The sequence below is a fragment of the Populus alba genome, chromosome 10 (assembly GCF_005239225.2).
Source record: "Populus alba chromosome 10, ASM523922v2, whole genome shotgun sequence".
Classification (NCBI taxonomy): Eukaryota; Viridiplantae; Streptophyta; class Magnoliopsida; order Malpighiales; family Salicaceae; genus Populus; species Populus alba.
Genome location: NC_133293.1, coordinates 14314147 through 14341224, shown reverse-complemented (window position 1 = coordinate 14341224; position 27078 = coordinate 14314147). Strand labels below are relative to the sequence as shown.

At 32.8% G+C, this 27078-nt stretch overlaps 3 protein-coding genes across 6 annotated transcripts; 1 reads left to right on the top strand and 2 right to left on the bottom strand.

The window, feature by feature from the left end:
* The first annotated feature begins 132 nt into the window (after positions 1 to 132).
* On the top strand, positions 133 to 2282 carry LOC118047235 (F-box/FBD/LRR-repeat protein At1g13570). Of its 3 annotated transcripts, none has more exons than XM_035056482.2 (4): positions 133 to 291; positions 536 to 1361; positions 1548 to 1706; positions 1836 to 2282. In XM_035056482.2, exons 2-4 carry the CDS (start codon positions 549 to 551, stop codon positions 2124 to 2126), a joined length of 1263 nt encoding a protein of 420 aa, XP_034912373.1. In that variant the 5' UTR covers positions 133 to 291; positions 536 to 548; the 3' UTR covers positions 2127 to 2282. The 3 variants fall into 3 exon arrangements, with proteins under 3 accessions (XP_034912373.1, XP_034912379.1, XP_073268110.1); XM_035056488.2 differs by having other exon boundaries at positions 162 to 291; positions 543 to 1361; XM_073412009.1 differs by lacking the exon at positions 133 to 291 and having other exon boundaries at positions 536 to 638; positions 722 to 1361.
* A 568-nt stretch (positions 2283 to 2850) lies between these two features.
* Positions 2851 to 6683, bottom strand: LOC118047230 (protein NSP-INTERACTING KINASE 2). 2 transcript variants are annotated; one of them, XM_073412008.1, is made up of 12 exons: positions 6522 to 6683; positions 6100 to 6387; positions 5855 to 5984; positions 5642 to 5713; positions 5411 to 5554; positions 5211 to 5282; positions 5053 to 5112; positions 4830 to 4921; positions 4379 to 4528; positions 3928 to 4269; positions 3444 to 3823; positions 2851 to 3347 (listed from the first exon to the last, which is right to left on the bottom strand). In XM_073412008.1, exons 2-12 carry the CDS (start codon positions 6203 to 6205, stop codon positions 3027 to 3029), a joined length of 1869 nt encoding a protein of 622 aa, XP_073268109.1. In that variant the 5' UTR covers positions 6206 to 6387; positions 6522 to 6683; the 3' UTR covers positions 2851 to 3026. The 2 variants fall into 2 exon arrangements, with proteins under 2 accessions (XP_073268109.1, XP_034912360.1); XM_035056469.2 differs by lacking the exon at positions 6522 to 6683 and having other exon boundaries at positions 6100 to 6510.
* A 9737-nt stretch (positions 6684 to 16420) lies between these two features.
* Positions 16421 to 17994, bottom strand: LOC118047259 (S-adenosylmethionine decarboxylase proenzyme). The gene has a single exon (XM_073411619.1). The coding sequence runs from the start codon at positions 17764 to 17766 to the stop codon at positions 16699 to 16701; it is 1068 nt and encodes a 355-aa protein (XP_073267720.1). The 5' UTR covers positions 17767 to 17994; the 3' UTR covers positions 16421 to 16698.
* Positions 17995 to 27078: the final 9084 nt, after the last annotated feature.

The window sequence follows — 27078 nt, the reverse complement described above, 5'->3', positions numbered from 1 at the left end:
TATATATATAGTATATAGAAACAACAACAGAGTGGGGGAGGATTACACAAATAGACATGTTAACAAGACAACGGTTAACAAGGATTAACTTATAAGTTAATTAACGTGAAGGAGCAGTTAATATACTCGTTTAAAATAGAGGGATCAAAGAATAATTTACTAAAAATAAAGCGTAAGAAATGGCACGACCACTCACCGGAACCAAAACAACAACACAAGGAAAGACGGCAATTCTTCCCTCGAACTCGAAGTCTCAACTACCACTTCAGCACTCTTATAGTTCTTATTTATGTAAGTAAATCTCTACTCTTATTTTTTACCCCTTTTAACCCCATCTTCTTACCCTTCTGCACCGACTCTGAGTTTTGTGCTCTCTCTAACCTTTGTTGCATGAATCATTTTGGAACGAATCTAAATCTTTTTTCAATCATCATAATTGACTTCTAATTTCTTTTATTTTTTTACTGTTTGATCGGTATTAGTTTTTAGAGGGAAGATTGACTTTCGGCTTGCATTGTTTTGTTTGTTCTTTAAGCTGATAGGTGCAAATGGGAGATGTTGAGGATCCGGATATGATAAGTGATCTGCCTCAGAGCATTCTGGAAAGCATCCTCACTCGATTACCAATAAGAGATGCTGTGAGAACAAGCATCTTATCAAGTAAATGGAGGTATCGATGGACTGCACTTACTGACCTTGTTTTCGATGACAATTGTATCAGGATGTGCAGTGATAGACCAGTGGTTGAGAACTGCATGGTCAACTTCATCACTCGGGCACTTTTTCTTCACCAAGGACCTATTCACAAGTTCCAGCTCTCTACTTCATATTTGCAATGCTGCCCAGATATTGATCAGTGGATACTTTTCCTCTCAAGGAGTGATATTAAAGAGTTGGTGCTTGAACTAGGAGAAGGCGAGTGGTTTAGGGTGCCATCATGTCTTTTCAATTGTAAAAAGTTGACCTGTTTGGAGCTTTTCCGATGTGAATTTGATCCACCTCCTACTTTTAAAGGATTCTTGTGTTTGAGGAGCCTTAGTCTTCATCAAGTTTTGGTTGCTCCTGAGGCAATTGAAAGTCTGATTTCCGGTTGCCCACTTCTGGAAAGTCTTGCATTGTCTTATTTTGATAGCTTAGCTCTTAATATCCATGCTCCAAATCTCAAGTACCTGTGCTTGGAAGGTGAATTTACTGATATTTGTCTTGAAAATACCCCACTTTTAGTTGCCATGTCTGTTGCTATGTATATGAATGACGAAACGGCTGAATGCTTTGAGCAAAGTTCAAAGTGCAATTTTATCAAGTTTCTTGGGGGTGTACCTCGTCTTGAGAGGCTTGCTGGGCACATCTACTTCACAAAGGTAACACCGTGTCATATTCTTATTTGGTGCATGAATTTACAATGTAGTTTGTCTTTGCTCCTGTGTTTTGGTAAATGAACCATGAGGGATCTAGATTATAAAGTGCAAAATTATGTCCTTATGTAACTCTTATTGTCATCCTTTTTCTCCTTTTTCCTTAATTTGATTCTGTTCTTTTGGTGTTAGTATTTGAGCATAGGTGATTATCCAGGAAGTCTTGCAATTACATACAGCCACCTAAAAATAATTGAATTGTATCAAGTTAGTTTTGAAGATATGAAAGAGATACGTGTTGTTCTTCGCTTGATCATGAACTCTCCTAATTTGAAGGAACTTCGGATCTCGGTAAGTTTTGTTGCACAAGTTGGAATCTTCTTTTGTGATTTTTGGTGAAATTATAATTTACTTGCGCATTGCATTTTACATCAAGACTGGTGCAAACTTTTTGTTTTTTCATCTATGGTTTTTATGTAGGGCTCATCAACCGCCGTGGCTTCTGTAGAAGCACCGAATTTGGAATTTTGGGCGAAAGAGTGCCCTAAAGATTGCACATTTAAACAACTTAAAGTTGTAAAGATGACAGATATGTTTGGTGTGCCACATGAAATGGAATTTATGAAATTTTTGCTTGCGAATTCCCCGGTGCTTGAGACAATGTCTATCACACCTTGTGTATATGTCATGGATGGGAGATTGAATATGCTGATTCAGTTGGTCAGGTTTCGAAGGGCTTCTGCTGAAGCTGAAATTATATTTACCCGATGAAACGCCGTGTGTTCCTTGAAAAGCTGCTTTTCTTGTGGATATTTGTGAAATAATAACATTCATTCAAGTATACAAGAATACGGTGTGCACAAAATCTTGTTGGGTCTTTTATCTTGCCCCTTAATGGGTGCTGCATAATAAACTTTGATTTCTCGAGCTCAAAGAAGAGTGAAGAATGATAGAGATTCATGTCCTTATCTTTTCTTTTTATGAAGTACCTGATAAAAATTGACTTCGGTTTTTTAGGATTTCTTATAAATGTTTCAGGAATATGCTTTGCATGTTTATGGTATTGGTACCCTCCTCACTTGTTATTTACCATTCAGAAACTTTGTTTATTCTCTGATCCTCTACATCACTTGAGTTCTTATAATTCAATTGGCTATGTCCATCATTGGAAGTACTCATCTTTGAATTTTGATGCCAAGAAATTTCCTGTAGCTGAAGTGGGGGCTGGCCCCGCAACCGTTTGATGAAAGATCACCCTGCGAGACAAACTGTTTTTCTAGCCACCCGTCGGACCATGAATTTCATCGCCATAAACTATTTAACTTTCAGAAGCAATCATAATTCTCATGTACTGACCAAGAAAAATCTCTCTTCTGAGCTCGAAGGGTAATATTTTAGTTCAGGAGGAACAAACTTTATTCGTAGGGTTATCATTAAAGTGAACCCCAGCAAAACACAGCCAAAAAATTCTTCACTCGACCAGCAAGAAAAAAAAAAAAAAAACATAAAACACTCAACTATGTCATTTTTACAGATCCCGGTTCTGTACAGTCAGAAAGTTTAACACAGCTTGAGAGCTCCAATACGTGGTAAATATACACGAAGCTTGTTTTCACACACTGTATCGCATCCGTTTGAAAGTTCGTAAACGCTATCTGTTTGAAAATCATGTCACCTGGGTCCAGAGAGCTCCATTGCTTGGACAAGCAACGATGAATCATCAGTCAGGTCAGAATATCTTTCCGAAGAGGAGAACTCGATGGTTCTTGTTCTAGTTGCTTCAGCTCTCTGAGAAGCTTCCCATTTCTCGGCAAGCCCATCTCCTTCTAACATCCGAACCACTTCTGACATTTTAGGTCTATGACTTGGAAGGTTTTGGGTACATAATAGAGCTACTTGAACTGTTTCATCAAGCTCAATTGGATCGTAGTTGCTTTTCAGATCCTTGTCAACTAACAACTCGAGCTTCTTTTCCTGATGAATCTTCTTCACCTGTAATTAAGATCATAAATTTAGTGATGGTTGAGAAATGGGACTTGGATTTGTCCGAACTGTATCTAAAAAGTAAAGCGTGTTTGTTTAGCTTACCCAGTCAAGCAATGCTCCTTTCTGGTTTGTTGACTTCCCAAATTCCAGAGCTCTTAAGCCAGATATCAACTCTAGCAAAAGTATTCCAAATCCAAAAACATCTGTTTTCTCAGAGGACTGGCCTGTTGATAGATACTCAGGGGCTATGTGCCCTACAGTGCCCCTTACAGCTGTTGTCACATGCGAGTCCTCGTGATCCAACAGCTTTGCCAACCCAAAGTCTCCCACAACAGCCTCACAATAATCATCAAGTAATATATTTGCAGCCTTCACATCCCTGTGAATTATCTTGGGATCACATTGCTCGTGCAAGTATAATAAACCTCTTCCTGCTCCTAAGGCTACTCTTTTCCTTGTACCCCAATCCAGGACAGGTTTTGCTGCAAGAGAAATGATAGGCACAATATTTACTTCACGATTAAAGAATGGTCAATTATATTTCGGTTACTCACAAGTTGTAGGGCTATCTTGATGGATGCATTACCCTTAAGACGAGTAGCAACGCTCCCATTGGACATGTAAGGATAAACCAATAGCCTCTCCGTTGTTGTCATGCATAATCCATAGAGACGAAGGAGATTTCGATGCACTGCTAGGCTGATCATCTCAACTTCAGTCTGGAATTGGATCTCACCGCCTATGGCATTTCCATCTTTGAGCCTTTTCACGGCTACAACAGTTCCATCTTGGAGACGCCCTTTGTAGACATTCCCAAAACCACCTTTTCCTATCAAGTTCTTGCTGCTGAAGTTGCTAGTTGCAATCTGAAGTTCTTTGAATTGAAACCTCCTCAAGTTTCCTAGGTTGAGTTCTTCATGATGATGTTCTGGTATTTTTGGAAAGAGAAAAATGTTAACAAACACGTATCTGTTGCTAACAACCGCTTAATTTTGCTAATGCTTTATAATTTTCAAGTCAATTTATGCCTTACTAACCATTAATATCAAAGAATATTTGCTGGTTGTGTCTTTGTCTCCACCAAAGAATGAAGCCAAATCCAAGAACCAACAGGCAGATGCAGCCTAGGCTTGAACCAAAGGCCAAGGCAATTTTGTGGCTCTTGCTATTTCCAGAAGGCTGGGAATCTTAAGAAACAAAGAAAGACTTTTGAGAATGATTTAAAGATGAGATAATTTACAGAGAATAATATAGAAACTAAGATTTGTAATTTGAAACACAAAATGAAAGTAACACAATCTCAAAAGTATTTTATAGCCTACAAAGGATAAAAAAATAAAATCACGAGCTTCAAAGTAAAGTCAAAAGCAAAATAATTGCAAAAAAAGAAAAAAGCAAAAGGGAAGCACAACAACAACTTTTAGAACAGAATAATTTCAAACTTGGAATTAAGTAGGTAACTTAGCAACAGGCGGGAAAGACAATTACTTTGTGAATTATGCACAGCCAAAGATTGCGGAACTGGTGTGGTTCCAGCACAGCCTTGCTCAGTTCCACATATCAGAGTATTTCCTACAATGCTATGTCAATAAAAAAAAAAAGCAAAATCAACTAATTAATTTATGGAAAAGAGATTTTAGTTTTTTTTTTCCTGTTTTCATGAGGGAAAAACGAAACATAGAAGGACAAATAGGTTTTAGGATTGACGTACTTGAATGTTTTAGCATGAACAGGTGGTACAGGAGTATTCAAATTATTGTAAGACAAGTCCCTGGAACATTGAACAAAATCCACGCAAATCATATGGATTTTACTAAGATAAAATTATAGATAACAATAGCACAAGGATAAGGGTCTGAAGAGAATTACAGAAAGGAAAGTTGAGTCATGTTAGCCAAAGAGGCAGGAATTGCTCCATTAAGACTGTTATTGTTCAGTCTCCTGATCCAAATTCCACTTTGTCAGAATCAGACTCCTAAGAAACTTTTAAAAATAATCACCGCCTGATTTTAAAATTGTTATGAAAGAACAAAAATAAATATTGGTGTCTATGTACACTTTTTACTTACAGGTAATGGAGGCTATTAAGATTAGAGAGAGTACTAGGAATTTGACCACTGAAGTTGTTACTGGAAAGATCAATTGTTTTAAGCTTTGGGAGCTTGCCAAGCTCAGCGGGTATATGTCCTGAAATATTGTTATCCTGTAGAAGCCTGCAAAACACCATATTGTCAAAGTTTTTAAACAAAAACAAATGAAAGTATAAAATCACACTTCCTGAATATTAACTGAATACTCACAGAGACTGGAGATTTGTCAAGTTTCCAATGGATGGTGAAAGAGTGCCAGATAAACTTTGGCTTGGAGCTCCTCTGCAACAAAACCACTTTTTAACTACAAATGATTTTCCATACTTTAACTCTCATTAAATGGGGTGCTTGCTTTCAAATTATCTGCTTGTGTATTCAGCTTCTCTGAGTGTCTTGGTTAGTCATTAATTTAGTATTACTTACAGTGTAATGACAAAACCATCGGGAGAACAAGTGACCATGATCCAGCTGCATGGATCCACAGAATGTTCATCCCATTTAAGAACATCATGAGGATCGTGCAATGAAGCTTTAATGCCTATCAAAGCCTCCACTGAGAGGAGAAAAATAACAGAAAAGAAAAGGTAGAGATTACTTCAAGCTCTTAACTTTTCAAAAAAAAAATAAGACATGTTTAATTCTCCATTACTGAGCAAAACCACCGTTACCTTCAAAGTTAACACCTGTAGCTGTTAGCTCTCCATGCGCAGTATTCCATAAGCAGATTAACAAACCCACACAACAGAAAAGAGCATTCTTTTTCCTTGCCACCATTGAATCAAAGGTTGCTAATTACAAAAACCAGCTTCTGGGAGGCTTTTAAAGGGCTGGTTGTTAGATTCAACAAAAACAGTGTTGAAGTAGTCTTTGTTTTGTCTTGGTATTGCATACGAACCAGGCACTAGTACTACAACTGCTCATGCTGTCCTATAATTGCACTAACTCACACCATATGCCTGAGAGACAAAGAGTCAAGAAAACCAGAGGTTTTGGTAAGACTAAGACTCTAAAAGTAAAAGAGGAGTAACATGCCTGCCACTGGCTCAGCAAAGCGTAAGAAAAGAATATAAAGGCAATAAGCTGCGCTAACCATGTCTAGATAATATCATTGATAATAGAATCTCTCTCTTCTGTTCCAGGACTATAAAAATTGTGGAAAAAGCAAGTGAAGTATTAACTGTTAAGCATTGTAACATCTTATAAATTAGAACATATTAGTGATAAGTGACAATGAAAGTGGACAAAGTGTTGGGATTTGCTTTGGTTTGCTAAGCTTCTACTGTGTGACCTGTGGGAATCCAACATTCCCTCAAGTACTTGGCCATTTTCTTAAAATATTAAGGTATCAAAATCCCACTCTTCTTCTCTTACCTTTGCTTTAATTATTATAAGAGAAAAAATTAGAGTCTCGAGGGGATTGAAATTAGAGATTTGTGATGTAGTGATTTGCCCCTCGCGAGATCTTTGTTGCGCGAATTATTCCTCACATTTGCTTTTCATTTCTTTCATTTTTTTTTTACTTTGAATTACCCTACTACCCCAGTTGGGCTCTGCTTTATTGATTCTAATACAATCACTTTGTCTCCACAGTCCCTATAAATTATCCCAAAAGCAGCCAACTTTTAAAAAAGCAAAAGCTGCCCCCCTCTGTTTTTCCCTACAAATTAATGTATTTATATACTAGTGGTAGCGTCCCACAGAACTAGTAACCCTTGTGCATTCACTGCCATCTGATAAAGAACAGAGGGTGGTGCTTGTCGTGATCAAAGGTTGCACTTTAAATTTATGTTTTTTATATATCTTTATATAAAAACCATTGAAAATAACGGATAAAATGTGTTTTTTCCATTATAATAATAATAATTACACCACGTTATAAAACACAAAATTGAAGTTGGGGTCCAGTTACATACAAAATACTTACATGTTATGATGGATAGGCCTAGCGTATATGGATGCACGTGCAATTCAGACCCAGTAATGGCTGTTGACTTGATGTTCAAACATATTTCATGATCTTCATCATTGAATGGAAGGAGTATATCCTTATTGAATGTTAATGATCCGACATAAGGGTTTCAATTAATTAATTGATTAAATGGTTAGGAGTTGATATAGACATTAACTTCGAATGCAAGTTAGGTCTTGATAGAGACGATAACTTCAAATTAAATCCTGGTTCCCATCTGTCATGGCTCTTGGCTAGTGGATATGCCTGATTTCCCAGGGTCAGAAGCAAGCAGCATTTGACAGAATATTACCATAAATGTCTCTCGACTCAACTGGGGCAACTCTTGTTTCTGGCTCTTAACTAGCCTCCTTACACAAGTTGACTTTAGATCTCTACAACACAAAATGGTAGCTAAAGCGTGGCTGTTTCTTTCTTTTTTGGTCATTATTTATAGCCAATTGGAGGAACTTGAGGGAAATATGAGCATCTATGAAGGTGGAGAAGAGTATGTGTATATAAGCCACCCAAAAAAAAAAAAGATAAATATTCTGCTAAGATATTAGGCAGGAACTTTGTAACTTTATTTGGTGGTGATTGATAAAGGATTTAAGACCAACAATCTCTCTGAAAGAAAGTTGGATACTGTTACGAAGAAAAATAGTTGGATGCTAGTTCCATGCACCACCTTTAAAATTCCTGAAAATTACATTCCAACTACTGAGATGTTCCTGTGAGGTAGGATTCAGATTAGGAAGTTAGGGTCCCATATTGCCTACTTAGAAAAGTACGCTATCTCTCTCGTGACTCGGACAGTGCACGCTAAAAAAAACATAAAATTATAGGAGAGCAAGAGTGCAGTGCGTAGGACCAATGTCAGTGGATTTGCCCTTGGATGAACACTAGGTGTGAATTATTAAGGAGCAAATGCACATTGTAAATGCTGTCCTTCCCTTCGCTCTCAGCAACCAATTGAAATCCCATTTAATGGATCCTCTTCTCTCTCTGCTTTCCCTTCAAATTTTGACAGAGATTTGATGTCTTTTTCAATCAACTCAATCCCTGCTTCGCGTAGGCTCCACCGCCTTGAATGCAAGTATAATTTAACCAACCCCCTCCGACATGGCTAAGCTTACCGATCAACACCAAAGGAAGTCGGCAGTGGCAGCCGAGGGCTTGGGGTCAAAAGAGGAGTCAAAGCGGGTGGGGTTATAAAGAGGAGTTGAGTGATAAACTAAATGAAGATACGCACTATGGACATCCCACAAATGAGTAGGAAATAATTGCTCTGTTTACCTCTTGGAAGAAGAGAGAGAGCACCATTATTCCTTCCAAGCAAACGACATGTTCCATTTCACATGACTCTGGATCATCAAAATTAAAAAGGAAACATTATAAAGCATCCAAAATAGCTGACACTCTCTAACCCCATCTTGTACCCCAATTACCTCAGCACATATCATCCATCACCCACTTAGGTTTTGCACCAAATACACATGATCTCTCACGGGCCTACTACTCTGCCATGTGCTCCTCCTTCATAGCTTTTAGCTTCAAGACGATGCTCTTTTCCGTGTCATCTATGGAATGGCTAAAGCATGCCCTTGTACGTGATTATTTAAATAAGCTCTTCAATGGGGGAAATTAGAATAGGGGGGGAAAATTAATAAAGAGTGACATTAGGATTGTAGGATAGTGCTGGAGAAGCTTACAAAACTGTATCCAGCAATAAATGCATTTCCTTTATTGAGGCAAAAAAGGAAAAGGTCACTGCTTTGATAATTAAATATACGTTTGCTATACTCTCCCTTTTCTACTTTTAGAAACTAAATTTGAAAACGAAACTGGGAAACTTGTTTGTTTTTTGTTTTTCAGATTTCAAAAAACAACAAGTTGTCAAGATTTATCAAAGTCAAACGAAGTGATTTTCAAAAATGGTGATCATTGCTCTTTTTCAATAAAAATGTTCAAAACAATCGTGTTTTCTTGTCTATGTTATGATAAGAAACGAAAACCGAGTAAATGATACCACACGTATCCGTCTGAATTCTGAAACAATAACCCTGGCATTGCAGCACAAACGATTTTGACCGAATTAGCAGCCAAGAGGTGCGTGTTTTCGATTATCAGTAAGGCACCCTCTGTAAAAAGGCCAAGGCAGAATAAATTCTGTTTCAGAAGTGGGCTCTCTTGAAAGCTTCGGATACCTCACACGCAAGCCATACTTTTTATTTCCTTTTGTGGTGCCTCCATAGCCTATACTTTCTCCCTAAATTCGTGATACCACCCAATAAAAAGAGAGGTGCGGAAAGCAACCGTCGCCTGCTGACCTCTCCTCCCCTCCGTCGTCTCATTGGGCCGTATTTGGAATGTGATTGGTACCACATCCAGCCATGAGAAAAGTTGAAAGGAGTTGAGGTGTATAGAAGCTCCTACGGAGCCACATGGTCTGAAAGAAAATAGGCCCTGAGCTTTTTTGTTGAATGATCTTGGTCCCATGAAGAGAGAGACCCTCAAGCACCAATCAGGCAATTACACTGTTCAAGTCTAAAAACAAGTTTCTTTACTCATTTTGTCTTCAATCAGTAATTAAAAAAGAGAATCTAACAGTATTTAAGATTTTCCTATCTTAAGAATTTGTTAGGGGGTGTCTTAATCGGTCACTAAAGCAGGATCTTATCTTGTTTAGGTGAAGATCACAGTTCAAATCTGTCTTCTTAGCGTCCCTGTTAATGATGGGATTTTTTAGAAGCATTACAAAAAGCAAAGTGAGCCAACAAGCCAAGACAAAAAATCACGCAGCTACCACTGCAGCAACAGGATTGTATACCTTTGCTTGCATACATCAGACAGCAATAACAAAGTGAGGCTTAGCTTGTGATCATTGATCCAATAAATTTAAGAAAAAATGTAGAGAAACATTGAACTGGTAAGCATGGCAGAAAATTGCATTTTAAGGTATACATTATCTTGAAGTCTAATATTGGAGAGATCCGAGACTTGGTGATGCTTATGAGACAATAAATTTACAGCCCTGATTTGGATTCCCAACAAGGGCATGTGTATCCATAAATCAAACTAAGAAGCTCCCAAAATCCAACCTCGCAGGAGAGCAAAAGGCAGTGGGTAGTAACTTTGTTTAATAATACTAGCAAGGCGCTACAAGAACAAAAGTATACGTTTATGATCGTTACCTATTGGCTCATTTTCACACTTTCGGCTCTCCTCCTGTGAAAGAAAAGTTGAAAAGATCTGTGAGAAAATCGATACAAGACAAGGGCAAAAGAAGGAGCAACTTTGAGCGGCTCGTGATGCCCTAAGCTAGGCACATTTAGAACCAACTTTAGAAGGAATTTTCAACACATCACGTTGGAATAAACTTTCCAAAATGATTATTCCTTTTCCTGCAAAGTTCTTTGAACCTAGATCCACCTCTCGCGTCTCAATCTCACCCCTTTCACATGCTGCTAGAACCCAGTGTCTTTAGACGGGGATTTGATTTCCAGAACTGTGAGAGGTCAATTTTTGTTTTCAAGGACGCAAATGGCCACATATTACTACACGAGTATACATATCATTGGACTGATCACTGAATTTTGGTATCATGTCCAAAAATGTCGAGTCTAGAGTTTTTGCCAATATCCTGAGAGGAAACATTTCACCCCCGTGATATCTTCAGGCATAGCCCAATTATCTGCAATTAACCATGCACGTAGACCCAAAGCGGTAGGAGATTGAACGTTTTCTGTGGGATGTCAAGTACATTTTAGCTTCCTTATTGCACTATATATCTCTCATGCTCAGTACCTACAGGACTTGTCACTTGGCAAATTTTGCAACAGCGAGCATGAATGTTGCCTCGTATCTGTTGAAAAATTCCTAAACCTACATACAAAGCCATCCAACTATACGCACCGTTGTGCTTGTGAGTGCGTTCTAACTGTGTTTCAGTTTTGCATCATCACGTACGGTATGCTTAATGAAGCTTAGGCATATATTGGAGAGCCCAAAAATGAGCCAAAAGAAGAAAAAAAACAAACAATTTAGCTTTTCTCTCCCGATAGCCAGATGAAAAGCCAAAATCCTCTCTAGAAAAAAAAAAAAAAAAAAAAAAAAGCATAAAATAAATTATTTAAGATTTATTATTTCAACTCCACAATTTCTCTCAATGACTTTTCTCAAAAAAAAGCTAGAAGAAGTATTAATATTATATATGTGAAAATATAAATAAATTGTTAAAATAGCTTTTTCTTTTCTTTTGAAGTGGGCATGAGAAATAAAAATATATTTATACTATTTAAAAAAGCTATATCCAGGGGTGGAGCCAGGAGGTGGCAAGCAGGGGCTGGGCCCTGTAAAACATTTTAAAATTTTCTATTATTTAATATTTTTAAAAAATGGTTCTTTTTACATTGGAGATGCTATTAGGAATGGTGTTTAATAATATCAAGCATTTCAAGAGCAAAGTAGTCGGTCAGCTGAAAGGAATTATACTCCGTATAAAATAAAATAAAAGGCAGCAATAGGTCCTCTTTTCATTGGCAAGTACATAAGATTGAAGCAGAGCCTGCTCATAGCTTTAGGTTGTATTTGTTTTTACAATCTAACCTTGGATTTGAAAAAATAATAATTTTTTTTTGTTCTTAAATTGTTTTGCTATATTTAACTTAAAAATAAATTTTTAAAAATAATAATATCCGCTGCAACATCAAACTCGCTATTAAGAGCTGCGTTTGTGTTTCAAAAAAGTGCCCCCTTGGTAGGCTCGGTCAACACTAGCACACAGCATGTAGGCCTTTGGGTGGCTCCAGCACTAGCTAGCAAGATCCTGAAAAACCAATGTCAGAAAAAGAAGATAAAAATTACTGACCAGGAATACTAAGCACAAAGCGAGGATTCTTCCACTTTAATAAGCATCTTGAAGAGTTCCATGCGTTGAATTGGATAGATCCGGGTTCATCTTTTTAATCTCTAATCTAGATCTTATTTCATGTCGATCTTTAAATTAAATTTAAAAATTATAAATAATTATTATTTTTATTATTATGTTGTTTCAAGTTAACCAACCTGACTCGTAATCCCAATATGGCTTCAGGTGAACCTCTAGGTTGAATTTTAAAATTATCATAATAATTATTTTTATTCTTATATTGACCTGATTTAATAGTTAATCCGATTCGTGACTTAAATCTTGTCCCGAGTCATCTCTCTAATCAAGTTTTAAAATTATAATAATTATTATTCTTATATTATGTTAACTCAAATCAATTTTAGTTAAAACCTTGTGCAGGAAATTATACAAGTTTGTCTATTCTTTTTAATAAAACAAAAAACTTCTTCATTAAAACATATTTCACAAGACAAAAACTAATTCTTGTATTATCCAAAAATATATCAAATAACTTTACCAAAAAAAATTATAATGTTTAGTCCATTTTTATTCTGGATATCAAACACTACATTAGAGTACAAGGCTTATCAATTAATTTAGATAATATTTAGGAACACGGTTAAAATTGTATTTTTTAAGAATTTAGAAAAAGATTACTTAAAATTAAAAAAATATATATGTTGTTATATCGTTGTTTTATTAGTTAGATGTTAAAATTAACTTTTAAAACATAAAAAATATATATATATTAATAATAATTTTTAAATAAAAAATGCTATCACAACTGTTACTATATTTTTAAAACGGACACTAAACGGTAACCAACAACAATGATTATCGGGAAAAACTAAGGCTGATCCGCTGTATAATCATGGAAAAGGAGGAAACGATTCAAAGGGAAAGGTTTAGTGCGGTTGGGGATGGCAAGGTAGTTTGCATCTTTCAACCTTATGGGGACCTCTTAGCCTTCATATCTATCTTTATTTTCAATAAATATAATTTTTAGTTCTTCATAGCTACCATCATTAAAGGTGAAGAAATCCATATGGTTTTTTTCGTGGTCAGTTTTCATGAAATAAAATGTATACGCTACAAAAACTAAAATATTTCATATTTACAAAACAAAATCAACCAAGATAATTTTAGAAAGGAAAAAGAAAACAAAATACATGAATTTAGTTACTGAGATCTATTGGAGGATGCTCTGTCCATTTTAATTTCCAAATAAATTGTGTTTTTCTCCCCTTACGCCGACACCTCTACCTCCATGGAGGCAAAAATCCCTTTGTACACTCTCTCATTTGAATAAATGAAAGCACATTAATTTCCATGGATTGAAGAAAACGAGAGAGATTCAGCAGGGCCAGGGATGGCAATGCATTTTGCATCTTCAATCTCCATGGAGACCTAACCTTTGTATCCTTTTTTAATTTTTAATTCTTTGCATGTATCAATTATAGAGAATAATATAAATTATATTCTGAAATTTTATCTAAAAATTTAAATTTTTAAGTTAAAATAGTTCTTTGATACCAATAATTAATGGTGAAGAAATTCACATAGGTATTTTCATAATTGATTCTCATGAGATACAATACATATGTTAGGAAAAAAATCAAATATTTCACATTTATAAAACAAAATTAATCAAGATAATTTACAATTTGTTTGGGAAAAAATCACATGTAAAATTAAATATTTCATATTTTATTTGAATTTAATTAATAACTATAATAATTTTTATATTTGAAAATATATTTTCTATATTGTGGAATACCCATAAAATTAAATTGAATTAGAAATCTTGGTTATTTCACCCTTACAAAAATAATCTCAATTAATATATAAATTGAACCAAAAAAAATAACTAAATAACACCTATGAATTGCTAGTAATAATATATTAGTTACATGATTTTTAATTTCTTGAACCTTATCTACATATCATCCCCATAGCCAATGAGATAAATACAAACGGAAATACCGAGGGATTTTACTGACATAAATATTTCCTCGGTATATACCGAGGGAATTACAGTGGGAAAAAAAATAAAGCAAAAAAAAATGATAACGTTTCATTTTTACCAACGAAATTACCGACAGAATTGATTCGACGGAAAAATAAATCCGTTGGTAAACTGTGAACATTGTTTATCATGTCAATTACAAAGGGAATCATAGACAGACTTTTCCGTTGTTATTTTCCAGAGAGCTCTAGAATTTTTCACTTTCCAATTGCATTGTTAATTGTTGTTCTTTGCGGGCAAAATCACCGACGAATTGAAAAGTCGTCGGTGTTATTTGGTGGTTTTCTAAAAAAATTCAATTGATTTAAAATTTTTATTTAAATATTACAGACGGAATCACCGACGGATTGAAAAATCGTCAGTAATTGTTGGAGGTCTCTAAAAAAATTTTACGAAATTGAAAATTTAAATTAAATATTACCAATGAAATAATTAAAAAATATTAATATTCAATTATCCGTCGCTAACGCACTCCAATAAAAAACCTGAATTCGCTCATTTCACAAGAGATAGACTCATTTCTTCTCATTCTTCTTATACTTTTACTTTTTCTTCTTCACTATATGTAAAAAACATCAATATCTATTTCTTTCTCTTCTTTTCTCTCTTCATCTCCTTCTCTTTTTCTCAATGCTGGGGTATGTCTTCTTCTTTTTTCTTCTTTTATCCTTTTAGTTTTTTTTTAATTAATATGCTTTGCAAAACATTTTTTATCTCCTTAGCTTCACTTGTAAGTACATTAAGGTAAGATTTTCTTCTTCTTCTTTTTTCATGATTTTTTTCACTATATTTGTTTTTTATTTTATTTTTAATTGTTAGTAATTGTATAAATGTTGTAGATTTTTTTTCATATAAGATCAATTTTTAATTGACTTATTTATAGGATTTTTAAATTTTTAGCAATTGCAACTTCATTTTTTTCATATGAATTTTTTTAGTTGAATTTATTTTTTTATTTTATTTATTTGTTGCAAATTTGTTTGAGTTGATTTTCTTATTCTTTTTTCCAAGCATTTTGAGTATATATTATACAGTGTTGATTTATGTTAATCTAATTATTTTATAATTTTATAAAATAAATTTTTTTAAAAATGTTTTATATGTGAAATTTCTGTCGGTAATAAAAAAAATATTATTACCGACGTATTTATTCTGTCAGTAAATCCGTCGGTAATAATATTTTTTTATTATTAACGGATTCACAACAAATAAAAAATTATCAATAAAAGATTCATCGATGAAGTATTTATGTCAGTAAATTAATTATTAACAGAATATATATCGTACATTGATGAAAAAATTTTGGTAGTAAAATTATTAAATCTTACGGTGGAAAGTTGAAGACCAAATCCTATCATCTGTACTTATTTTATTATACTACTCAACTTCAATTTTACAAAAAACACGGAGATTTCCTCATCATCATCTCTATCTCCCTCTGTGTTTTTTTTAAAGCCTTGATCCTGGAGGATGTTGATTTTGGTAACCGCCAACATGTTCTCGCTAAGATATAAACTCCTTAAAATATCAACTGAACAAGTTTTGATTTTGTCGTTAAGCACTACCCTTTTCCAGACATCATGATTGCACGCGAAAAAAAAAAAAAAAAAAACAAGAGGAAGCAACAGTTGAAGGGCCTTGAGAGAGAAGGATGAAGACTTATTTTTTAAATAATATTTTTTATTAGAAATTCTAATAATAAAGTAAATGGCTTATTTATTTTTTATGATTTGAATTTCAAAAAAAAATTAAATTAATATTCTAAAAAAATATCAAACACAATAATTATTTAATTTTTAAAATTTAATTTAATTTTCAAGAGAAAAAATACTACACTACATAGGTTCTTGAACTAAGATTTTAGGTTAATTCAAGTTACTTTTTGTATTTTATTTTTATGTTTTTCAATTTAATTTTTTAATATTAAGTTGATTGGAGATTGAAATTTATAATTTTATTTTATTTTTATTTTTACAGGATCATTATAATTGAATTTTTCATTACATCCCTTTATAAACGCTTCCATTTGAATAAATGAAAGCACACTTCCACGAAAAGAATACAATTGCCATTCCGAAAAACACACTTATCAGCTAGCTGAAAACTTCAAGGGAAAAATAGCAATGATCAGAAAATTCTTCAAATCCAATACCAGAAAACCGGTCGAACAGGATAACATAATTAGTCAGGATACGAGCTCCAGACTCTTATTTGAAGACAATGACTAAAACCAAGACAGTGCACTGGCAATATTCTTGCCTTTGACTACCAAGAGCTGCTGAGTTTTTTGTTTAAAAAAGAAAAAACAGAGTAATTCCTACAATGGCAGTCCTCGGGGTATGCCTGCGAAGCAAATTTTACTATTCAATTCATAGACGGACACCAAGGAAATACTTATGGAACTAATAATCTTCTTCCTCTTTCCAGCAGCATTTAAGGATTGATCTTGGAGAATCAGCATTCCCAGACCTAACAAACTTCTGGTAGATAATGGAACCACCCATACCAAGCTCTCCATGGCTCATCTCTCCACGACAGTATCCCTTGACATTGAGGGAACAAATCCGCTCAAGCTGTTCTCCAGCAACATCAGCATGCACAGCAATGGAGAATTCGGTTGATTGGAAACAAGCCAACACCCTATCAACTAACTGGTTAAGGCTCACATCTTTCAGATCATATCCTGCAGCTTCAAAGCTTGCATAACTGAAACCATCTTCCGGAGTAACATGGATTGTAGAGATTGCAGCTCCTTCAATTGAATTCATGGAATAACCACAGGGTTCGAACTCAAAATCACATATATTAGAGGCAGGTAGAATCTTTCTTATTCCAGAATCATCAGTCATTGCTGCTGCTGAAGATGATTGGGTTTTGTAAAACACAGAAGCCTTCTCCCTGTCCAAGCCAGTCATGCACATCTCAATAGTGTAAATAGGGTCACGAGAGAGAGCCGAATCTGCAGATGCAGAGTAAACATGCCATTTCTGTGGTTTGTCCAGACCACCCATTATGTAAGCCTTGCTTCCCGAACCAAGCTTGCCGAAGTAGCCATCCAGGACAGCAACTTCTTCGGAGAAACTGCGATGAGGATAGGACTGAGCTCCAGGGAAAATGAAGCTCCCACGAGTATACCTCACAGATCTCACATTTAGAGAAAGGGTATCAGCCAACTTCAGGATAGCTGGGATTGAAAGGAGTAATTTTGTAGTCCCACAGGTCTTAATGATTATCTTGTAAGGATATACAAAGAGGCTAGACTCAGAGAGGACATAGGAGTCCACATAGTCATTTGATAGCGAATCAACAATAGTGCACTCGGCCGGTCCAAGAATCTCATCCAACTGAGGCTTTGACAGAGATCGAAGGCCCTTCCCTTCAGGATCATCAAAGATGCCCGGCTCAAAATAAGTGATTTCTAGCCTCTTTTCATAGCCTTCAAATCCAATTGCAGAAACAGCCAGGTCCATATTGACCAACAGAAGTAGTGACAGCAGCAGATTATTGGAGTTGCAATAACAAGTTCACAGTTGCAAATAACACAATCCAAAGGTGATCACAGTCGCAAGGCAATCACGGTCGCATAGAGAGAGGCAAGAAAGAGGGAGAGACTGATTGAAGAAGAATAAAATACTAACTAATACAGCAATTGATGATGGACCACGTTATGTGGTCAAAAGGCCTTTTTAATGAATATCAGGACGGCTTGCGAGCGCACTGCAAAGGGAAAAAAGAGAAGCAAGAGATTAGCAATTTTTTCAATGATATAAGAAATTCCCTCGATACAGGCAAAATCATCGAGAACGCTTACATTGGAGTAGGCAGCTGATCTGAACTTCTTGATTCCACCGTGGGGTCGAATGTCTTCGATGCTGTAACCAAGGGGAGCTTCGTAGAATAAGGTTTTACTACTACTGGACTTTTTCTTCCCACCTTTTGACTCCATTAGATCATTCAGTCTTTCCTACACAAAACAAAATACTGAAAATCAATAACTAAGATCAAAGTAAAGCAACAAACTCAACCAAACGAGAGTAAACAGTCTAATTTGAATCCAAATCAAAACGGCATGTGAAAAGGCAAGCAAATATCTATCAAGCCAACATTCATTAAATAAAAATAAATATCTAATAATCCCAGATAATTAAAAAAAAAAAGCAAATAAATTAGAATTTGATATTTAAAATTTTGGAACCCAAATCAAGAAATGCGGCGGACAAAACCAAACCAATTAGGCTCGAATTCTGACCATACAAGATCTAAAATCAGTAACAATCTAATATATAAGTGCGCGCGCGCGTGTATATTGGTGTTGCACGTGAAGACACAAATCTTAATAATAGAAACCCAGATCTATAATAAAAACATCAAAAATATCAAAATCTTCACCATACCAGCTCCGCCACTGACACAACCACCTAGAATAGCCGAAAAACATGGATTTTACGATTATGAAATAAAAACAGTTAAACTAAATTTTCGTAACCGTGAATTTGCATCATACGAAGACCTGGAAATAAATAAATAAATCAAACAACAAAGAAACGAAGCGTATAATTAAATTAATAAAGATGAAACTTACAAATACAAAAACGTGCGATTTCCAACGCCAGCGATAACCGAAACGCTATTGATCTTACAGAAATCACCTGAAAACAGCCCAAGCAACAAGAGGAAATAGGTAAAGATGAAAATAATAAGAATTAACACAAATGCAGATTTGAAGGATCAATAAACAACAAGAGAGACGCTTACCAAAATCTGTAGAGAGTGGAAACCCTGTGAGTTTTGAAAGGCTAACAGGAAGACAGGATTCTGTTTCTTTTTGGCCTTTTCTGTTTGCAACGAAATTATTGTGAGCTTTTTCGGCTCTGGGGAACCAATGAGTGAATTTATAATAGAATAGGATGCTAGGGTTGGTGGGTTGTGCTCAACTACTCTTTTGCCCTTTACTTTACTGACAGTTACAACCTTTTTCTGAATAAATTATTACAAATAGATTTAGCATGTGTACATTTTTATTTGTTTGCTTCGTAATTTTACACGGTGAAACAATTCCTTGTAATATATTTTTTATAGTTTGGTTATTATATTGGTACTAAAAAGATATAAATAGTAAAAATATAAATATGCTTGGTTGAAAAAATAAAAATATAAAAATAAATATGTTTGTGAAATAATTTTAAAAATGAATTTATATACTTCAAAAATAAGAAATGGACATGGAAGATCTTTTCATAAACAATATTTTTTATTTTTTATTTTTTATTTTTAAATATTTATATAAAAAAATATTTCTGAAATTATCTATTTTACGCATGTAAAAATATAAATAATTATAATTGTGATTTCAAAACCTAACTTAGGTGTCGAATTTGAATAAGGTCTAAGTAATTAGTCGAGATGGTTCCATGACAGCTTGCAGATGATTTATGCTCCTGTCCCTCTCCTGGTCCAGAAGGAAACAAGAGGTCTGAATAAAAGATTCTTATGAGTTGGGACAAAAGACTAGTATTATATTAATTACAAAAATAAAGGTTAGCTACTTACTACACCGAGAATTTTATAGTCGGGTCCTTTGTAGTTTTCTCGTTTTATATTTTTTAATTACATTTAACATTGTGAATTAATAATACGTTATATCCTAGTTAACATGTTAATAAAAATCAACCAAAAAAACAAATTATTTACAAGATATCTCAAAATCACAAGATCATCAGTTCTGTCGCTAACATCAGCTAAAGAAAAACAAGGATATCTCAGCACCGAGTCCGTCTCTTGAAAAATTATATATCACACGCACAATGAAAAAAAAACACCCACTGCAAGTCAAGCTTTTCTCTTAAATAATTTTATATTAAACATGTAATAGAAAGAACAACCGTTATGGATTTAAGAAATCATCAAAGAATGCTCGCCGTGAAATGTCAACTCGATCGACGATTTTTGTCAATGCAGAGACTGCTTCTACCAATACATGTTGAAAACCTTCTCGACAAACAATCCATCAACACCTGGGTTTTAATTTTGGATTACTCTATATTTATGTAGAGATGATAAAGAAATCATGTCTTAAAATAGATTTTTTTTTTAATTAACATGGGTGTCCGGGCCAGCTTGTGTATATCTCGATTAATTTTACGGACACTAAAATTAAAGTCTATGTAAATATCTAGTAGTCTCGAGGTTTATAATTCTCGAACTGGTGATTTTTAAAAAATAAATTTAAGACCCGACCAATTAAACTTCACCCCTCGAAGTTAAAATAGATAAATTTTACCTAACTAGTATGTTGCTTGTAGTGTTTATGAAATATTATATTCAATTGTAGGTTGATTTGTTTTTTAATTAAAAATTTAAACTGATTTAGAATATAAAATATAATTTATAAAATAATAAAGATAAAATAAATAAACTATAAATATTAAAATTAAATAAACACTAGCAACCATCCCCTCAACATTCTCTTTTTGTCGTGGAAAATATATATATTAAAAAAAAGAATAGGATGTCACTTTTGATACTTGAGTATAGAAGACAGTATGATTGCAATGTACCTAGTTACGGACGGTTAGATCCTTCGTCTGTTATGCCTTCATGATTTATGTTATTAATTCAGTGGCTTAACTCAAAGAAAATGACAGTGACTTCTCGAATTTTTTTCATCCAATCAAAGTCAAAACGACACCTACGTTTTTTTTTTTTTTTTCCAAGACCAGTAAATTGGACTTTGATATATTTTCTATACGATTGTAATATTATAATATATACTTTTAAAATTCACTTGCCAGTAAACCTCATTAAGTAAACAGTTCATGAATTTAGATTCAAATATTCTTCTACAATTCATTTATTGAAAATCCCGTGCATCAATAAGTGGATTCCACTGGCGAGTCTGAAAATATCAACGGTTGAAATTTAAATATAATTAATTTTATTAATAGCTAAAAAAACGAAAAAACTTCTGGATCCTTGTTCATTAACAGAATTAACTCATGTTAAAGGGCGGGTCAGGAATTTTTAATGTCCTAAGCTATCAAGCATATATATATATATATATATATTATTTTTCAAGATTAATCATTAACTTGTATATATAAAATGTTCAAGTTAATAATAAAGTTTTAATTCAAATTTAAAGTATATAAAATTAAAAATAATAAAAATAAATTACATTATCGAAGTTGCATTCTTCCATATTTTGTGAAATAAAATTCATCAATAATCAAATCCGAATCAATATCTTCAGCAAGCTCTCGTCCAATATAAATCATCATAAAATATGTTAAAAACTCATTTTTTGTTTCACTGCAAAACATAATTTTAATATGTTTTATTACTGAAAATGTTTGCTTTATGGTGGCAATGAAAATAGAAAAAGTCAAATAAGACAAATAAACTTATCAATCAAATGACAGCGCTATAACTTATTTATTTTAACTATGTGATGAAAAATATTTAATGATAGTAAAAAGATTTTTTTAAAAAATTACCATGGTAACCTGAAAAAATAAAAGTATGAACCTGGATTAAAAAAATCGGCTCGGGTCAACAAAAGGTGACGTGATAAACATATAACCTGGGCAACAAGGAGTGAGTCAACTATCTACAAAATTCATGATCCAAATCACAAGATCAGGATAATCCAATAAAAAATATATTGAAGAAAATCACAAAGCTATTTTAAAAAAAAAAAAACTAATGCTTATCTATGAAACTGGATAAAAAAAAAGTTGGAAAAAATGATGTCAACTTGTATTAATTTTTTTAGACTAGTGACATGGGTCATTAAACTAAAAGTACCATGCATGAAAAAATTATGAAGTTTAATCCTTAACAAATCAAGTGCTTAAGAATGAAATCGGGAAAAAACAAAACTCGACTAAACGATAGGAATTAAAATAAAAAATAGTAATTAAAATAATCAAGGTAAAAATCAAAATAAAAATTAAATTAAAGAGCAACTACTAATTTTCAATTTTAGGGTTAAATTGAAAAAAAAAACTTCAACAAAAGGATAAAAAAATAAAAAGAACAGGGAAATTTTTTTTTTAAAAACAATACCCCATGAACCGATCAAATGATAAAATAAAAAAAAAACTAATAAAATCCATACAAAAAAACCTAGTAAAAGAAATAATGATCAAATTAAAAAAATATATAACACATGACAAATTAGAGTTGAAAGACTATATTAAAAAAACAAAAAACTTTTATAAGATGGCCAATAACAAAAATTAATACTCAAAAGGATAAGGATTTAACAACAAAGATGACCAATGTATAATTTTAAAGGGACGAGAGAGATAAAAAAAAGATCAATGACAACATCATGCCATTAGCAATACGCATCGTACAAGTATAAAAAAAAACCCAACAACACTTTCAATAATATAATAAAAAAGTATTTTATGCTACCAAAAAACACTATACCTGCCATCCAAAGCACACAGGTGCAACCCATGCACTGATAACTTTTTAGATCTATTAATATTTAATTTCTATTAAAATATCAAAATTTTCTTGATGAGCTTGCAGTGACAAAATATATATATAAAAAACCCAGGTGAAAAGGCGAAAGGCTTCAAAAACTATGATATGAAGTATAATCAAGTCATTTAATTGTCTTAAATTTTTTTTTGAAAAGATGCTCAAACCCTCAATTAATTTTTTAATAACTAATTAGTCATGTGAGAGGACCATAATACCCTAAACATCAAGACTGTTGTTTTTTTATAACGAGTATAAATGTAACTACGCCACTATAATGAACAATGAACTGCGTGTACAGTGAAAATGCCATCGTTTTTTTATGTTATTATTATTATTATATATATATATATATATATATATATATATATATAGAGAGAGAGAGAGAGAGAGAGAGAGAGAGAGAGAGAGAGAGAGAGATAATGAATCCAAATGAAAGGCTAGTGTTTGCCTGGTAACATGGCATCAAAGGCCCAGTGGTGGCGCGGCTACCATTTTTTTTTTTTGTTCTCTAAACAGCGCGGGGTCCCAATTCAGTATAAAAAATACTTCCTCGAAAACTGGAAGAGTGCAAGGAGGGTGTCTCAAATATTCGTGCACTCTCTCTTTTTATTAACAAATATATTTCTACGTAGACAAATTATTATTTCTTTAATTTGTCTCAAGCATACCATTCACGCAAATTGATGCTTGGCTCATTGAGAAAAAATATTTTTTATGATCTTTTATAAGATCTGAATCTTGAATAATAACATGCTTAATCTGTATTAAATTTTATACGATATCTAACCTCATTTTTTTATTGTAAATTAGATTTAACATTTATTTGATATTTACTTGTAGAAAATAACTTTAGAATTTAAATTATAACCGGGAGACATTTCTAATAAATAATTCATGATAAAAAACGTGTTAAATAAATACAAATTGAATAAAGATAATCTAAAATATATTTTTTAAAATGGTAATATAAGTTCGAATTTAAGAGTCAGAATCTTGTAATATTTTTTTATTTAAATTGAAAAATAATTTTAATCAAATATTATTACAATTCTTCTTTGAATGAAAGGTTAAAAAGCCACTAAAGTCCACATGAAAACATCATACCAAACGAAATAATCTGATAAGGGTGATGGGTTTTAAACCAGACACATTAATGCCTTTGCTCACTCAATCGGCACCCCAAACATAATTAAATATTCAAGCAAAACATGACTTAAAAGTTTTGAAAAAAATAGCATAATTTAAAGATATTATTATTTATATATGTAACATTTGATACATATATCACGATACATAATCACGATATTAATAAAATGTTACATTTCTAAATCGCGACATTATCAGGAAGATTATTTCAAAAAACAACTTGATATTTGATAAAAGTATTGGATTGTAGCCAAAACGACCAAACCATTTTGGCAGTTTTGAGCTTGAAAAAATTTATAAAATCATTGTTTTGTTAATCTAAAAATTTATTTACTTTGTGATTTTAGAGAATTAAAATATATATAGTTTTATCAAAATTTAAACAAAATTCTGAATAAACTTTGCCTCGCTTTTAAAAAGCTGCAAAAAAATCACAATAACCGCAAATCAATGAATTCTAATTAAACTTGGCATATTCTCATATTTACTGATGTTTTGAAAACAAGCTTTTAAAAATTGCACACGGGGACAGGCAAATTCTCCAGTGTACACAGATCCGAGCGCAAGATATGCGCAATCGACCGTCCTTGAAGGATGCAAAAAGACAGACACAAATCCGCAACTTGCAACTAGCAAACTCGACAGCAAGGCATATGCTGGCATCACCAGAAATCTGTAAAAAGCATCAACTTTCAAGATCTGACTCCTTTAGATGCCCCCAAGCAACACCGCAGCACCACCCTTTTTACCTTGCCAGAAATAAAAAGAGAAAAAGAAAGAGAAAAGGCACGTTCCCTTGAACACAGCAATTTCAGCAAAGACCCGGTATGGGCTTCTTGGGTATTTTACTATCATCTACCGGAACGTTCCAGAACTTTTGAATTCGGTCCAATGATCAATGACCAAAAAAGCTGGGCAGTAATAAAATAATTCAAAGATTAGGTCAAAGTCGGAAAACAAGTGAAAAACCCACCAGCGGCAGTATCTTAATTTCATGAGAAATAAGTTAAATAAAATCTTTTTTTTTTAACTTGATCATAAAGATATTCCCTGTTCACTTTATTCGTAAATCACAATTAAGTCTCCTTTTAAACAATCTTAAAAATATCTCTAGTTATAAATATAGTGTGCTGAAAAAGTTTAATAAATTACATTAAGGAGCCGTCTGACTCTGCGTTTCAACCAGTGTTTTTATCAATTTAAAAAAAAATTTTTTTGCTAAAATTGAGCGTGGTTTGTATTTTTTGGATCGTTTTGATGTGCTGATGTTAAAAATAATTTTTAAAAAATAAAAAAACATTATTGACATATATTTCAGCACAAAAAACTATTTAAAAAACAACCGCTACCACACTGTCAAACACGCTCTAAATAACAAACATTAAACTCAAAATACTGAGGAGAATATTGTGTCGATCTTAACCACTGCTAGCAAGGTAGAGGTGTCTTGAGTGCTTGTAGTTACGTGGGCCTTTCATGTAAACGAAAATTAGACACGTGTCCAAAAAAAGAAGCTTCTTAGGACGCAATCATGTATTGCGTCCGAAGTTATTGAAAATGTCACGTCAAGAGGAGGGTTCGGGCTCTTCTCTTTTCTGGCACCGCGGGATGATAAACGAGTTCGAGCATAGTGTGTTTTATTGTTTTAAAAACATTTAATTTTTTAAATTATTATAATGATTAGATGTTAAAAATAACTTTTAAAAAATAAAAAATTATTATTTTAATATATTTTAAAATTAAAATATTTTTAAAAACAACCATAATTATAAAAATAAATAGAGTTTAAATAAATTCTATGGATATTTTCATTGGTTTTTTCAAATCAACAGACAGGAATAAAGGAAACGGAATGAAAGAATATGTCTTGACTCTTGAGAGATGGGAAAAGGAAGAGATTGATAAGAAAGTGACCGCAAAACATATGGTCGAATCAGTGCTTCGAACTTCGGAAAAGGAGTGGCCCAGTCGAATCGTGAACCATCAATTTTCTTCGATAGTTTATTGATACTTGTACGGGAGGCTCTTTCTCTCATAATCGAGTGAAAACCAACTTCTCTAGTAGGAGCAAAAGTTTGAGGGTATGAAAATCTTATTTTTAAAATATTTTTTAATTTGAGAATATTTATTGTAGTAATATTTTTTTTTATTTTTAATATCAACATGTTAAAATAATTAAAAAATAATAATTCTAAATTAAAAAATAATTTTTTTTCTTTTTCTCTTTTAAATAAAAACCGTATCATTTGCTAATTAAAAAATAATTAGAGTCACGAATTAAACAAATCTCTAACTTGTTTTTTTAAATAACTCTTTTTTTTTTAACAGTCTTTTTATCGACAATTTATACTCGAGAATCATGTCCTCCTTTGTATCTATGAAATGAAACTTTATATATATTTATATAATTATATCAAGTGAAAAGTATCTTCAATAGGAAGAGTTGTATTTCCATGTTATTTGAAAATAAAAGTGTTTAGAAATGTGATGTAAATAATGTTTTTAAAATTATAATTTTTTTTAAAATTATTTTTTATATATATATTTATATTATTTTAATGTGTTGATGTTAAAAATTATTTTAAAAAAATAAAAAAAATTATTTTAATATATTTTAAAATAAAAAATATTTTAAATTGCAATCATTACCATAATTCTAAATAGATTATAAATAAATATAAATTGAACAGGCTTAATTACCTTCTCATCTTTTCTTGCCGGTTCCCATTTTTAGTTTTTCCTTTTTAAAAAACACCCCGAATTAATGATCTTTTGGCAGTAATCTCTCGACATCTACAAGTTCAAATTGCTGGTAAAAATATGACGAGGAACATAAACAAAAAAACACCAAATAAAACATGAGAAGTGTGTAGATATTATTTTTAGGAATATTTTTTCCACACAATACTATTTTTTTTTTTTCGGGATTCAATAGGTTTTTTCTCGAAAAAAATGAGGGATGCAGACAACAAAATAAAAAACGTAAGGAAACATTCAACAAGGTTTTAAAATGCAAGAAGATATTTTGATTTTATTCAAAGAGTGCTCATAATTAAAATAAATTAGAGAATTAAAAAATTATACCTACAAACATAACAATATTGAAATATATAAAAAAGTTGTTCGGAAAATGTAATTGTCAT

Bases quoted from the DNA above. Each gene is read 5' to 3' on its own strand.
- LOC118047235 (XM_035056482.2), top strand. From the start codon at position 549: ATGGGAGATGTTGAGGATCCGGATATGATAAGTGATCTGCCTCAGAGC. The intron at 1,362-1,547 runs GTAACACCGTGT...TTTTGGTGTTAG, and splicing joins GGCACATCTACTTCACAAAG to TATTTGAGCATAGGTGATTA. The intron at 1,707-1,835 runs GTAAGTTTTGTT...GTTTTTATGTAG, and splicing joins TGAAGGAACTTCGGATCTCG to GGCTCATCAACCGCCGTGGC.
- LOC118047230 (XM_073412008.1), bottom strand. From the start codon at position 6,205: ATGGTGGCAAGGAAAAAGAATGCTCTTTTCTGTTGTGTGGGTTTGTTA. The intron at 5,113-5,210 runs GTAATTCTCTTC...TCAATGTTCCAG, and splicing joins ATGACTCAACTTTCCTTTCT to GGACTTGTCTTACAATAATT. The intron at 4,270-4,378 runs GTTAGTAAGGCA...CAAAAATACCAG, and splicing joins AATATTCTTTGATATTAATG to AACATCATCATGAAGAACTC.
- LOC118047259 (XM_073411619.1), bottom strand. From the start codon at position 17,766: ATGGACCTGGCTGTTTCTGCAATTGGATTTGAAGGCTATGAAAAGAGG.